The sequence below is a fragment of the Ziziphus jujuba genome, chromosome 6 (genome assembly GCF_031755915.1).
Source record: "Ziziphus jujuba cultivar Dongzao chromosome 6, ASM3175591v1".
Taxonomy (NCBI): Eukaryota; Viridiplantae; Streptophyta; class Magnoliopsida; order Rosales; family Rhamnaceae; genus Ziziphus; species Ziziphus jujuba.
This window is the reverse complement of record NC_083384.1, coordinates 9,460,607-9,475,186: the sequence shown is the minus strand read 5'-3', so window position 1 is coordinate 9,475,186 and position 14,580 is coordinate 9,460,607. Positions and strand designations below refer to the sequence as shown.

Below are 14,580 nucleotides of genomic sequence, written 5' to 3'. Positions count from 1 at the left end.
ATTGGGTAATTATTATAGATTGGCATGATACTTAGTGCTTTTTATATTAGTACATGAGAAGAGGATAGAAAAACAGTTTGTTGCTTGTGGCAGAAAATAAAATGTATTTCATGGGTGGAAATAGTAATTTCAATTTTATTTTATTTTATTATTTTTATTTTTTTGTGTTTTTCCTCCTTAGGAATGCTGCTGATGTGTTTTAAGTGGGAAATATTCAACCATGGTGTATCATCTCCGCGAGTTGATGTTGTGCCAGGTATCCTAATATATTTTGTCTTGAATGCCATTCTTATACAAAAGCTTTTACTTATTTGTTTGCAATTCCTTTTTTTAATTAATTGCAACGTTTTAAAATTTGGAGATTTAAAAGTTGTCCAAAATATACTAAAGTCGAATTATTTTGTTTTGCCAAATATTTTTCTTTTAGTTAAAGAAAACATAGATTACGTATCAAATGTAAAATTAGTATTTTTTTTATTATTATTCACATCCAATTTTCACAAAAATATGATAATATTTTCAAAAAATTCAATTTTTAAATGTTTGGATAAAAAGCACTACTATATGTTATCAACGATACTGATCATCAGTAAGATCACTATTGATATAATAATTATTAATTAATAATATTTAATTATACATTAATTTTACATTTTAAAGTTGTAATAGAGGAAATAAATATTTTTATACAACCATTTAAATTGTTAAATGACATCTATATCTATATAAATTCCATAATAATCACCAATAATCACAGTAAGCATTTCTTTGTTTTTGGAGATATTATTGTAAGAGAAAAATGTGGGCTATGAGAAACTTGGATTTTAAATATAAACTTGGATTTTGAATATTATAAAAGGTTTGATCAGAATATATGTGTGTGTGTGTGTGTGTGTGTGTGTGTGTGTGTGTGTGTGTGTGCGTGTGCCCTTATTTTTAATGCCCATGGTTTCCTAATTACATTTAAATCCTATAAAACTTCTTTAAGCAAAAATTAGAAAGAAAAACTAGTTCTTCTAGAAACTAATTAGTTGCCATTAAACTAATTCCAATAAAAACTTAAATCTCTATAACTAAACTTTATCACGAATTAAACTGGATCTTACCTTGTACTCAAATTGTTGGATCTTGCTGTGGTTGTCCACTCTTTCTACCTTCAAGGGGGAAAAAAAAATAAAAAGGATCCAAGTTCTAATAATGACGGCGTTATTTTATTTTGACTTGGCAAGCGGAAATAGTATATACTTTCAATTCCCAATCTATAACTAGATAGCCTGTTCCATAAAAAGGGCAAAAAAAAAAAAAAAAATCTATAACTAAATAGGATTATTTACACCACTACCCTCTGAACTAAACTATTTTGCATTTCACCTTTGAATTTTATCATTTTTTGCATTTGCATTAAACCTCCTCAACTTTGTGTACATCACTATAACCCCCAAATTGTGTAAATTGTTGCTACACTACGAGTCCTTAACTCATTATTTGTACAGTTTGGGGACCGTGTTTTAGTGGTGAGCACGAAGTTCAGGAATAAAATGCAAAAGGGAATACAATTCAAGGGGCAATAGTATAAATAACCCTAACAAAAAAAAAAAAAAATATCGACTGGGTTAACATGATGAGTGGTCAAATTTCTCGTCTGTAAAGAACAAATAAAACAAAAATAAATATGATGAAGTCAGGGTACTATGTCATATCTATGACGTCACCATCTGGCTTGTAAATTAAATATTTCCACGTCTCATTTTTTAAGTTTAATTGTTGGATATATCCAATTTCAGCCAAAAAAAAAAAAAAATTGTTGGATATATCCAAGTTGTGGTTCATATAATTTATCTTATCCTAAAGACACATGACTTATCCTTGAAATGACTGTAATATCCTTGGTAATGGATGATGTTTGGAGTGTTCGGTCTCGGGTTGTATTGTGAATAAGGTGAATAAGAGGCGTGTTTATGGTGACAAATGTTTGTAATGCGACAAGAGGTGAGTTGTTAGATCTCCAAAGTTTTTGTTGGTTTCTGTTCTACCTTTAAACGGGAAACATCATACTGAGCATGGTACTCTTCCTCAAATAGCTAGGCAAAGAGCACCAAAAAAAGGCCAAAAAAAAAAAAGAAAAAAAGAAAAAAAAAAGAAAAAAGAAAAAAAAGGCATCTAGCATAAACAAGAAATTCTACAATGAACGATGGAAGAGAAGAAGTGCATGTTTAAAGTTCTTTCGGAATAGATTAATCATAAATTAAATCCACTAATTTTCATGGAGTTTCAAATTCAAAACACCCCATTTTTAAGGTTTTTCTTTTCTTTTCTTTTCTTTTCTTTTTTCTTTTGAAAGAAAAAAGCATGATTTGAAGTACTTTTTCCTAAAAACTTGCAGCCATGCCTCCATATAATTACAGTACTTAATTTCTAGATTATATTTGTTTCGCTCTTAATCATTGTTATTAATAATATTCATGCAATCATGAGGATTTGTTTTGTTAATGATCTACACATTTTCTCTTTTCTACTTTTTTTTTTCTTCATTTTATTTCGGCAAAAAAAGAAAATTTAATTTTCCATTCTCTCATCAATTGCAAACTTCAATAAAGATTAAGAAAAAAAAAAAATTTTACTAGCGAAGCTGATCTAAATAACATTCCTTTCCTCAGTATCTCTTGATAGAATTTTTATTAGGGCTTCACTTATCATGTTTAATTTTTTTTTTTAAAGTTGATATTTAAATATAAATTTAAATTTTTATATAAATTTAGTAAAATATTAAAATCTTAGTAGGGAAAATAAACTTTATCAAAATTTATATAAATTTAAAATATATTTTTAAATTTTAATTTTTTAAAAAATTTAAAAATTAATAAATAAAATTTTGATAGAAAAACTATCAAAACATCCTGATAAGAAATTGATAATATTATATATATATATATATATATATATATATATATATATATGTTATCTATATGGTTGTTATAAAAATAAATCAACAAATTTAGTAAGAACATGTATTATCTAAGGATACGGTCGATAATTAGGAATCAATATATAGATCATGTTTTTGAAAGTTCAAACTTATCCAAATTTGAACAATTTTGAAGTTCAAACTACAGGGTATAGTTGAACCCCCCCAAAAAAAAAGAATATATATTTCTCAACATGCAGCAGATATGTTAAACAATTTTGAGCACATATTTATTTATTTATTTATTTATTTTCGTTTTTTTCAATATTTGTGCATGACTATATTTTGAGGATAAAAAATGGTCGTAACTTTGTCTTCATTTTCAATTGAGTTCGTCAGAGTCCGTTGTTGCTTATTGTATTACATTTTTAATCTTTATTTTTTAATGCCAATTTTCGTACTTTCCTCAGTTGGGTTTCACTTGACGAAACCTTGCTTTGTCCTTTCCTCCCTTCATCTCTACAAGGCCTATAAGATTATATAATTAAAAATCCACGGTAAAAACTATATATATATATATATATATATAGTGAGGATTGGATGAGGAAACTAACCGTGACAGTTCTATATAGGAAAAAAATGTTTCCGACGAGGTATAAAACTTGTTACTTAATTAACCACGTCTTATGCAAATTTTATAGGGTGTTCATTTTTTTATTTAGATTTTATTTAAAAAAGATATTGAAATAATATGATACTACGTAAATGATAAGGATTACCATTGATTGATACATAGGAAGTTTCGCCATAAGATCTTTAAGAAGTCTTTCGCCATATCAAAATGTATAATATGCATATCTATTGACAAACATACAAAAAATTATATATAATACGGACCAAGACAATTCAAATAAGAAACAAAAGCAACTGATTGCATATTCTTTCTTCCGAGGGTGGTGCAATATTGCATATAATATAAATGTTTAATGAATTCACATAATATCTATGGAATTGCTATATGGGCTTAAAAATGAAATAAAAATGAAAATGAGTCAAGAAATTGATTTTTATTTTATTGACAAAATGAGGGCCCAAGTCTTTTTTTTTTTTTTTCCCTCTTTTCGAAACAAAAAGGAAAAATATGTAAATATATTTATGCGGCAAGTGTTATATATATAGGACCATATCCATCTAGGTGTTTAAATTTTAATTCAAATAACAAATATCAAATGCTAAGTACTTGTTGCATAAACTATTTAAACATGGATCTCTAATAAGAGATTAAATTCTTCAAATATATATAACTACAACGGCAGCAAATTTTTTTTGGGGAAGAAAATCATATTTAAATTGTAGATTATGAAAAGCCCATAAAGCTGAAGATTAGTTAGCATTAATTCTATACCATTAGCATTGCAGTCTAATTAAAATATAGAATAAGGAAAGATGGGAATGAAGTGAACACTAGAAAAAAAAAAAAAAAAATTTAAACTATAGTGCTAAAACTCCTAAACTACAAATGGAAAAATATCACAAAAATCAATGAGAACCCAGCTATAGTAACGGTTTTTCACTTGTAGCTAAAAGTTTTTCTGGCTAAGTATTTTCTGCTAGATGGAAATTGGTGATCTTTATTTTGTCTTTGTGCATATAGCTTATTGATAGATCAAGATCCAACTAGAAACTTTACAATTGGTTTATGTTAGCACCCTTTTCTAGCTAAGATGGTGAGAAAATAAATAAGACTTCAAAACTCGTAAAAGATAAAACTGAAAAGCAAACAGCTTGAGGTCGACAGGAGACCAACAATCGGAGCGGCTCTCGTTATCTGTGGTTTACGTGTGTAGCATAAAAGTGTGGATACATCAGAGAAAAAAATGGTAAGTAAATATAATATAAAGGGTCAAACTTCCGATGGTAGGATGATGTCGAAAACAACCAATAATATTGTGCTTCATGTGTCGATCCTTTCTTGCCCAAAAATAAAAAATAAAAAAAATAAACAAATAAAAAAATAAAAAAATGTAAAAGTATCAACCCTTTCATATTTGGTATAAATCATTATTTTTATGTTGGTTTATTCTACATTATATAGCAAATTATATGGATGAATAACCATTCGGTCTTTGAATTATCCTCTAAAATTGAATTTCTAAAGTTAAAATGGTGACCTTTTATTTTTTAAAAAAAAATTTTAAAATTTAGGATAAATTGTATTTTGATATTTAAACTTTTAAAATTGTATGATTTTGACATTAAATTTTTAATTTGAATGAATTAAACCTAAACTTTCTAATTTACTACGATTTAATCCAATTTTTAACTGAGCTTAGTGGGTCTCCACGCGATTTGCACGCGATCCACTTATCTCATTGATCAGGCTGAATTTTGAATTAAAAAAAAAAATATATATATATATACCCACGCGATTTGCACGCGATCCACTTATCTCATTGATCAGGCTGAATTTTGAATTAAAAAAAAAAATATATATATATATATATATATATATATATATGTATATATATATTTAATTTAATTTATTGCAAATTTATATAAAATTTGAGACTCACGTGCAGTCTCACGTGGGGAAAAACAACACGTCATCCCCACCTTCTCTTTCTGATATTCCCACCTCACTGCTCAGGCAGTGTTGGCCGCTTAGTCCTATGCCTCTTCTGGGCCTCCATGATGCTGATTCGCTCCATGGACAATAACGTGCGGAAACGTCCGTTCCCTCTTCATGACCCTCCTCGTCGATGATTTGTAACCGGGTCAGCCAAACCCTTCTTCATCGACAAGGGCGAACAGATCTCAGACACCTTCCAGAACATCCGAATGAAGTGGCGGTTCGTCTGCACCGAACCTCCCATAAGAACAACCATGCCACCCACCATACAAATCACCTTCGATAGCCAGTCATTTTTGATCGGAAGTAAGGTGTTTAAAATTTAAAATTTATATCGCCTTTTTTTTTTTTTAATTATATAAATATATATCATTGGTGTCCTAGCTACAGTGTTATTTTGGTGCGTTTGGCTCCATCATTTTGTTATATGATTCAAGGATGCCAATGAGCTTACACTTCTCTTTGTTGTTTGAATTTTTGGAGAGGTTTATTAGGAGGTGAGAATCAGTTTGATGGTTCCAACAGCAGGGTATCTCCTCCTCCTCCTCCTTTTTTGTAATTGATTGATTCTGATTAATTAAATAAGCCCTTAATTAATTAATTGCATTTTTAATTATTTATTACTTTAATTATAGTTTAGAAGGTGTGAGTAAGGTGGCGTGGGTGTCGTTTTTCTCCACGTGGTGGGTGTCAAATTTTATAAAAATTAAAAATAAATTAAATTTTATTTTTTCAATTAAAAATTCAGCCTGATTAATGAGATAAGCGGATAATTATTGAAATCTACACTTGCAAAATTTACTAGCCAAAACAGAGCTTCTTGATTACAAGAACCAAAGTCAATACAAAATCTCTTGTATATCAAAGTGTTTTACAACGGTAATCCATATACGTACGTACTCATCATCAAAACTGGAAAATATCAAGATAAAAAGTTATCATACTCCGTCATCCCATACATTGCATCCCCATAATCAGACTGATCCAGAGTCGATGACAAAACCGCCATGGCCTCTGCAGGCGATGGAAAAGCCGCCAGATCAGGGAACATGAAATTATCCGACGATGAGAATGTTTGGAAGCTATGGTTGGCATCACATGTTATGATATCCTCCTTTATTTCCTGTTTGATTGAAGACAAGGATGACAGAAAGGGAACATGGTCTTGTTTGTTTATAAGATTGGTACTGTCGAAGCTGATGAAAATAGAAGTGTCACTAGGACTGGTACAATCCAAGATCAATTCAGGATCCTGATGGAGATTCCTACATGTGTGATTCCCAAAATATGTTGTCCTGTATAGTGGGGGATTCACTTGAATTCTCTGAATTTGTTTCGTGGCTTTGCAGCCTTGATCATACTTGTATGTGCACCTGAAATAGTGCCTGCATGTATCACATATAATATGAACTTAATTCATCAGTTAATACAATCACAAATTTATTTTTAATATTTGAACAAAAAATTTTGCTCAATTCTAAAATACCATCGATAGGATATCAATATAATAAAATATAAAATAGTTAACACAACTTGAGATTCTCGGTTTTATTCATGGAATATGGAGATCGAGGATTTAAATCCACCATAAATAGAGGATTACCCCATTGGATAAAAAAATTAAAGACTAGAATGATTTGTCAAAAAAATTTGTTAAATCCCTTTATACAACGAATCCTCCCCGAGTTTTGGTAAAATTATCTATTAAGATTGAAATGATCAGTAGTAAACATAAATCTTGTTTCGGAAATTTTGAAGCAATTATGAAGCTTTAAGGATTTCGTTTTGATTAATTATATATTACCAATAAACTTAATAATATTACTCTTTTGGCAAAAATTAGATGTTTAACCATATATAGTACTACTTTTGTGTGTCACTTTCTTATATGCAGAACAGATGACTAAAAATTTATCATTCAAAGAAATAATTAAAAATATATACCTGGGGTATTTGGCGTTGAGAATCACTTTTTGTCCATACTTCCTCCACGTTTGACCATCGTTGATGAGAGTTGGAGTATCTATATTCCATGTCCTTAAGGAACTGGTTCTTCTGCAAGGAACAAAATTGTAATTATAAGTACTTAAGGAGCTTATTAACTATGTTTATGTATATATAAATTAAATTGGGCTCCACAAAAAGTAATAAATGTCTAAATTCAAATAATAATGCTAAAGATCAAGCACTTCTCTTCATGTTTAATCCATTTATACTAATTTTTGACTAATTGGGATTTAGCAGGTGCACTCTGTATAATAAACATCTTGCTACCTCTACTAATCAACAAAGAAGAAGATAAAGAAGAGTAATTTTTAAAATATATCAACCTTCTATCATAGAAAGCCCTTCGATCCTTTTTAGTGGGAGTGGTAGTACTCCTCCTAAAACTTTCTCGAGAATGATCTTTCATTTTCCGAGCATCCAAACATGGTAAATCAGTTTGGATTTGAGATATCACAGAGGCAACATCATGACCCTCTTCGAAATTCAATATGGAAAGGGTGTTGGAGAAAGATTTCACTATCTGCATCATTAGATCTTCCGCAGATCTTGGATCATCATCAGATTTAGCAAGAACATTTCGGAGCTGCTTCGCGAGTTCTTGGCCTGCGACAAGCTCATCATTCACCTTTTTTTGAATGAAATTGGTACTGACTAGGTTTTCAGGCCAAAAACCCTCCATTTTTGTTTGCGTGTTTTTCTCAAATGGGTAGTTTATTATTTATAAGATTAAGAGGAGCTAAGAGAGTAGAGAGTAGAGAGACATTTTATATGCGGAGAAAATGGGGGTGAGCCTCGTTTATGCATGTGCGAGGAAGATGATGACGATGATGCTTTTCGTACGCGGAAATAGTTGGTTATTCTTATTTTAAACCTTGTTTTACCTTACTAGCCTGGAATTTTCTGGGTTCTTTAGACCGGTCTTCGATTCAATTTCTCCACCTTTATTTTATATATATATATATATATATATAAAATAAATCTGAAATATGTTTAATATTTTTGGACTATAAAATAAATTTGAAATATGTTTAATCTGTTTTCTTTTTATTCAAAAAATAAAAAATAAAAAATAAAAAGCAACCCTTTGAATTTGATGCGTAAAAACTATACAAGAGAATATTTTTCCACAAAAAAAAAAAAAAAAAGATAATGATGTCACCTCCTATTATAAATGTAATATTTTCATATTCCAATTTTTGTAGTACATTTTGAAAATTCTTTCTTATCCTATGACACCAAAAAAAGAGGGGAAAAATAGTCTGGTAAGACGGTAATACCCATATTCACCAAAAAAAATAAAATAAAAAGACGGTATTACCCACGGTGAGTGGGTATCTTGTGATGGACTAACAACTTTGACCATATACGTTTTTAGTTTGTGATGGACTAATTATGGAAAAGAAATAATATATAACCTCATTAATATAACTACATTTTTACTCATCTTTTAGCTATCTTTTCTTCTTTGTAGATGTCCCTTCTTAATTAACTGAAAACAAATATTAATTATCTAAAAATATTCTAGTACTCTATAATATAGAAATAAACATATTTTTCTCGTGGTCCCCAAACTCCCAACACAGTCTAAGAAATTTTTTTTTTTATTTTGAAAAAGAATAAGTCAAGTTTTTTCTAGTAAAGCCTAAAGAGTTAATTTTGTGGTTGTTGCTAATTATAAAAACATGTAAGTTTGGATAGAGAAGATGCATGTAAGGACGAAGCATGAGGTAATTGGTACGGCCGGTCAACAATTTTGAAGTTTGGAAATACAATGTAATTTGTGTTTACAGAATTCAAACTTACCCAATTTTGAACAATTTTGGAGTTCCAGTAACTGAACACTTTTCAACAATGAAAATTTAGATTTTTTTTTTTAATTTATAATTGCTTTCCAATTTTTTATTTTTTATTTTTGTCCGCTTCTTTCAAAATGTGTTCATCAGGATCAGTTGTCGTTTTTGTACCAATAGATATGAGCATTCTCGAACGTCAAATCTCAATAAATTGTCTCTAATTTTTTTTAATGCTAATTTTAATACTTTTCTTAATTCAGCAACTAGGCTTTTGTACTTTACCCCTCTATTCCTACTCGGTTGCCTTTATTTTATTCCCACTCGGTTGCCTTTATTTTATAGTAGGGATCTAATTAATCCAATTGAATTTTAGAACATAAAAAATAAAGTTTACAGATAAGACAATTCAAAAAGGAACAAATTTGAAGAAATTTTAATCTTTAATATTGTTTATTCCAGGGAAAGTGCATTTCTGTTTTGTGGGGTTCTATCCCTATGTACCAAAACAAGAAAAACAGAACCATTAAAGGATAAAGAAATTGATTTTTTTTTTCTCGATAATCAACAAAAAAAGAACGAATCCAAATCTATTGAATGAGAATGAGAATGAAGAACATGATTGAAGCAAAGTCTATTAAAATGCTTTTGAATGAAGAACATGGTTGAAGCAAAATCTATTAAAATGCTTTTGGTACTTTCTTTTCTTTTCTTTCTTTTATTTTATTTTTATTTTTTGAAGATTTTTGGATTGGAAATTAATTTGTAAAATGGCATATGAACTTGAATGGGAAAAGAACCGGAATACTCAATACAATAATTGAGTTTGAAAATGGAATCTTTCTGAAGTGGGTAAGTGACGAACTGGAGATCACCTTCCGCTGGACTTTGGAGCCGCCACCCTACCATCCCATTGAAACAGAAGTTCGAAAAAATATTAAATTAAGTGACGTAGAAATATGAGTTCTTAATGTGTCAATATATATATATATATATATATATTATTATTAATATAAAGTGAGCGTGAATTCTTTTTACTTAAAATAATATTAAACATATCAACAAATTTATTTACAAAAATATTAATAAAATATATATGTGCTATTATTTAATTAATTTTATTTAATTACACTTATAGTTAAATATGGATTAAAGTTGTCTATATGACATAAAAAATTTACAGCTAATTTAAAAATATTTTTTAATAATATTGTACAAAATAAATAATTTACAGCTAATTTGCTTTTTTAATAAATAAAAGTTCTACCATAAAAACTTAAAATGTTCGTCAAAATTTTTAAAAATAAACATTTATCATGACAATATCTATGTCCCATCAGTTTTAATATTCATTTCAAATATTATTATAAGAGAGCAATTTTTTAAAATAATATCTATATTACTTTTGTAGCATTTTAATTTTTACAATCACATTGCCATTCAAAATGTCCAACCAGCTGCTTTGAGATGCCCTTTAAGCAAACAAAAGTTTTACTAATATACATTTATCCAACATTTTCTTAGTCCATAATTACGCACTTAGTACAAGCAGCTCTCTATCTTTGTCAACAATATAACACTTTCATTGCATTGATTTCATATCATTCAAAATTTGAGAATGATGATGAAAACGGATTAAAATTGAAAATTCTTATTGCATATTTTCATTGAAAATTTAAAATTTCTGAACATATTTACACATTTTCTTTTATTTCCCTTTCAGTATTTTCTTGTAAACTAGCCAAACAACGAAAAATATTAACTTTATTTTTTACTTCTCTTCCTTTCCCTTTAAATCCTCATACTCGCAAACTAGCTAAAGAAAGGTGTTTCGTAACTAATTACAAGAACCTGTAGAGAAGTTCAACATTCTTAGTTTCCAAATCAAAATTATTACAAGGAATATCCTTATCCATCAACATTCAAAATTTGAAAATATCAAAATAGTAGTCTTCATAATCCATCATCCCATTTATTACATCCCCATTATCAGAGTCCTGATTTGATTTCAACATCGCTGGCATGCTCCTAGGGGTTAGAAACCCCGCCGCGGCAGGCAGGTCAGATGAGACGAAATAATCAGACAACAATGATTGGTTATGCTCCAGGGCCTCACATTTTGTGATCTCCTCCTTAAATTCCTGTCTGGTTGAAGAGAAAGACGATAAAGAGGGAAAACGGTCTTGTTTGTTTTTGAGGTTGGTACGGTCGAAGCTGATGATTATGGAAGTATCACTAGGATTAGTAGTAGAATCCAACATCAATTCAGGATGTTGGTGAAGATTTCTACATGTGTGATGCCCAAAATATGTTGTCCTATATAGTGGGGGATTCACTTGAATTCTCTCAACCTGTTTGGTAGCTTTGCAGCCTTGATCATGCTTGTAAGTACACCTGAAATAGTGCCTGCATATATAATCCAATCTTTTTAAATGTGTAATTTCTTATTTGATCACAAAATTTTGCTCATCTCTAAGGTACAACCATTAATAGTATCAATATTATAAACAAAAAAGAGTAAAAACCCAATTTGAGATTCTACATTTTAATGAAATCGAGATCGAGGTAAATTGAAAATCTACCAAAAAAGAGAGTTTAATTGGGTGCCTCTATATACTAAAAATTGAATGGAATGATATCACTTAGAGTAATTAATACTAAACATAAAAAAACAAAAAAACAAAGTTTCAGAATTTCGAAGATGAAGGGATTTCTTTTAAATTGATTATCTTAATTTCCACTAAATTATGTTACTTAATTTTCTGGGAAATATTATTAGTAATTTTGGTTATACCACTTTCTGATTATGCAGAACATGATGAAAACTTATCATTCATACAAGTTAAAATATACATATGTATATATATATATATATATACACACCTGGGGTATTTGGAGTTGAGAATCATTTTTTGTCCGTACTTCCTCCATGCTTGACCATCGCTAATGAGAGTTGAAGTATCTCTTTTCCATGACGGTAAGGTACTGGTTTTTCTGCAAGCAAGAAGATTAATTATTATAAGTTAAAAAGGTTAACTATATATATAAGATTTATCTAATTAGAGAGAAACTAAATTATAAAAAAATGTCTAAATTCAAGGACTGCTAATTAAAGACCAAGCATCTACATTAAATCCATTTCTACTAATTAATGTTTGACTTTGGATTTAGTTATCTACTAATCAAGGAAACTACTAGCTATGAGAAGAAGATGAAGATGACTAAAGGGAATATTAACCTTCTATCAAAACAACCCCTTCGATCGAGCTTTTTAGTGGGAGGAGTAGTACTCCTCAGATCTTCTCGAGAATGACTTTGAGATTTCCAAGCATCCAAACATGGTAAATGATCAGCTTGGATTTGATAGACCAGAGAGTCTGACTTATCACACTCTTTCACAATCAATATGGAAAGGGCGTTGGAAAATGATTTTACTATCTTCCCCGATAGATCTTCTGCAGATCTTGAGCCATCAGAGCTAGCAAGAACACTTAGAAGCCGGTTTGAGAGATCTCGGCCTTCAATTAGCTCATCATTCAACCGTTTCTGAATGTTGCTATTTGCTAGGTTTTCAGGCCAAGAAGTACTGATCTCCATTTGATCCCTGTGTATATGTTTTTACTGAAAAGGGTACGATTAATATTGCATTAAGCTAGCCGAGAGAGTAGCGAGAGTATATTAGAGAGAGTCCCTTTGTATTCTTTTTCTTTTTATTTGTGTGGAGAAAAGGGGGATGTACCTCTTAATGCATGTGCGGGGAAGATGATGCTTTTTTCATACACGGAAATAGAGAGTAGGTCATTCTTATTTTTTGGACCTTGTTTGGCCTTACTATCCTCGAATTTTCAGGCTCCTCAGACTGGTCTTCGATTCAATTTTTCCACTTATTTATATATATATATATATATAAATTCTTTATTCTTGTATAATATATATAATTATTGTTTAGTGTATCAAAAAATAAATTTGATATATAATGTTGAATTCACTTTTTATTAACTTAAATTTTTAAAATTGATGATAATTTACTGTAATATCAAAGAAGTATTGAGTCGAATCCTTAGTGTCCTATTTAATTTGAATTGCAAAAAATTTTGAAAATTTTTATTTTCGGTTACATATTCTTTCAACCAAAATTATTTTTGTAAATTTTTAATTTTCGGTTACATATTCTTTCATCCAAAATTTTTATGTTGCTCAATTAAAATTTGATTGCATGTAATCTACCCATACTTTATTTTGAGTTACATATATATATATATATATATATATATTTTTTTTTTTTGGGATAGAAATTTTGAGTTACATATTGTTTCATACAAAACAATGCGTTTTTTCATTGATTCTTTGAAGCGCAAAAACTATACATAATGAAATAAAAAATGATAGTGACGTCACGATGCTATGTCAACAATGTGACGTCACCTCCTCATAATAATCCATCTGGCCTTATTAAATTTAATATTTCCAATAAGTTGCATTATATATATATATTTTTTTCTTCCTGAATCCTATGACATTTAAAAGGACGGTAATACCCTCGATTAGGATTTTGTTTGAAAGTTTGAGGTAGGGAATATTAGGGATGTCTCATTTGTGAATAATGTGGAATTAGAAGGGCTTTATGTTGGTGGGATATTAGAAAGACGCGACAACACCTGAGTAGTTGGATCTCCAAGGGTTTTAATCAATGGAATCCACCTTCCCAATAAGAAAATTTATAGTATGTTATCAATGGATATTTATTGGCAATGACCCTCGTGTCTGAAATTTATGTTTTTTTAAAGAAAAAATTAGATATTTAATAATATACTAATAAAGATTGCATTCTATTATTTAATCTTTTACTATATATGTTCCCAATTTGTTAAGAAAAAAAAACTTCTACTATATGTTTTTTTTCTTCTTTATATTAAGTTTTCTTTCTTATGAAATGGTTGGATAAAGATAAAATTAACGGAAATTTAATTTATTTGAAAAAATAATAATTTTTTTTATTTTAATGTTTATTGTAAGATAAAAAAATATGGATTATAGGAATATTTCTATCATTATATAAAAATATGTAGAAAAGTGGTTCCGTCTATACAAGTGTTATTTTAAAAATTTTAAAAATAATAGTTTTGAATTTTTTTTAAAATACATATTTACTATTAATTTATTATATAATACTAAATTTAATTACTTATAGATTCAAACTTTACTATCATTCAACAAACAGATCAAAAAAAAAATTAATTTTTAAAAAA

The 14,580-nt window shown here is 29.0% G+C and overlaps 2 protein-coding genes and 1 long non-coding RNA gene across 3 annotated transcripts; 1 reads left to right on the top strand and 2 right to left on the bottom strand.

The window, feature by feature from the left end:
* The first annotated feature begins 5,567 nt into the window (after window positions 1-5,567).
* On the top strand, window positions 5,568-6,986 carry LOC132804285 (uncharacterized). Its single transcript, XR_009639418.1, has 2 exons — window positions 5,568-6,063; window positions 6,555-6,986. It is a non-coding gene; the product is annotated as an uncharacterized LOC132804285 (long non-coding RNA).
* LOC107430931 (WRKY DNA-binding transcription factor 70) lies at window positions 6,229-8,284 on the bottom strand. Its single transcript, XM_016041806.3, has 3 exons — window positions 7,865-8,284; window positions 7,479-7,589; window positions 6,229-6,919 (listed from the first exon to the last, which is right to left on the bottom strand). The coding sequence occupies exons 1-3, from the start codon at window positions 8,218-8,220 to the stop codon at window positions 6,457-6,459; spliced, it is 930 nt and encodes a 309-aa protein (XP_015897292.3). The 5' UTR covers window positions 8,221-8,284; the 3' UTR covers window positions 6,229-6,456.
* Window positions 8,285-11,049: 2,765 nt separating this feature from the next.
* Window positions 11,050-13,009, bottom strand: LOC112493325 (WRKY DNA-binding transcription factor 70). Its single transcript, XM_025078803.3, has 3 exons — window positions 12,570-13,009; window positions 12,215-12,325; window positions 11,050-11,737 (listed from the first exon to the last, which is right to left on the bottom strand). The coding sequence occupies exons 1-3, from the start codon at window positions 12,926-12,928 to the stop codon at window positions 11,254-11,256; spliced, it is 954 nt and encodes a 317-aa protein (XP_024934571.3). The 5' UTR covers window positions 12,929-13,009; the 3' UTR covers window positions 11,050-11,253.
* Between the last annotated feature and the right edge of the window lie 1,571 nt (window positions 13,010-14,580).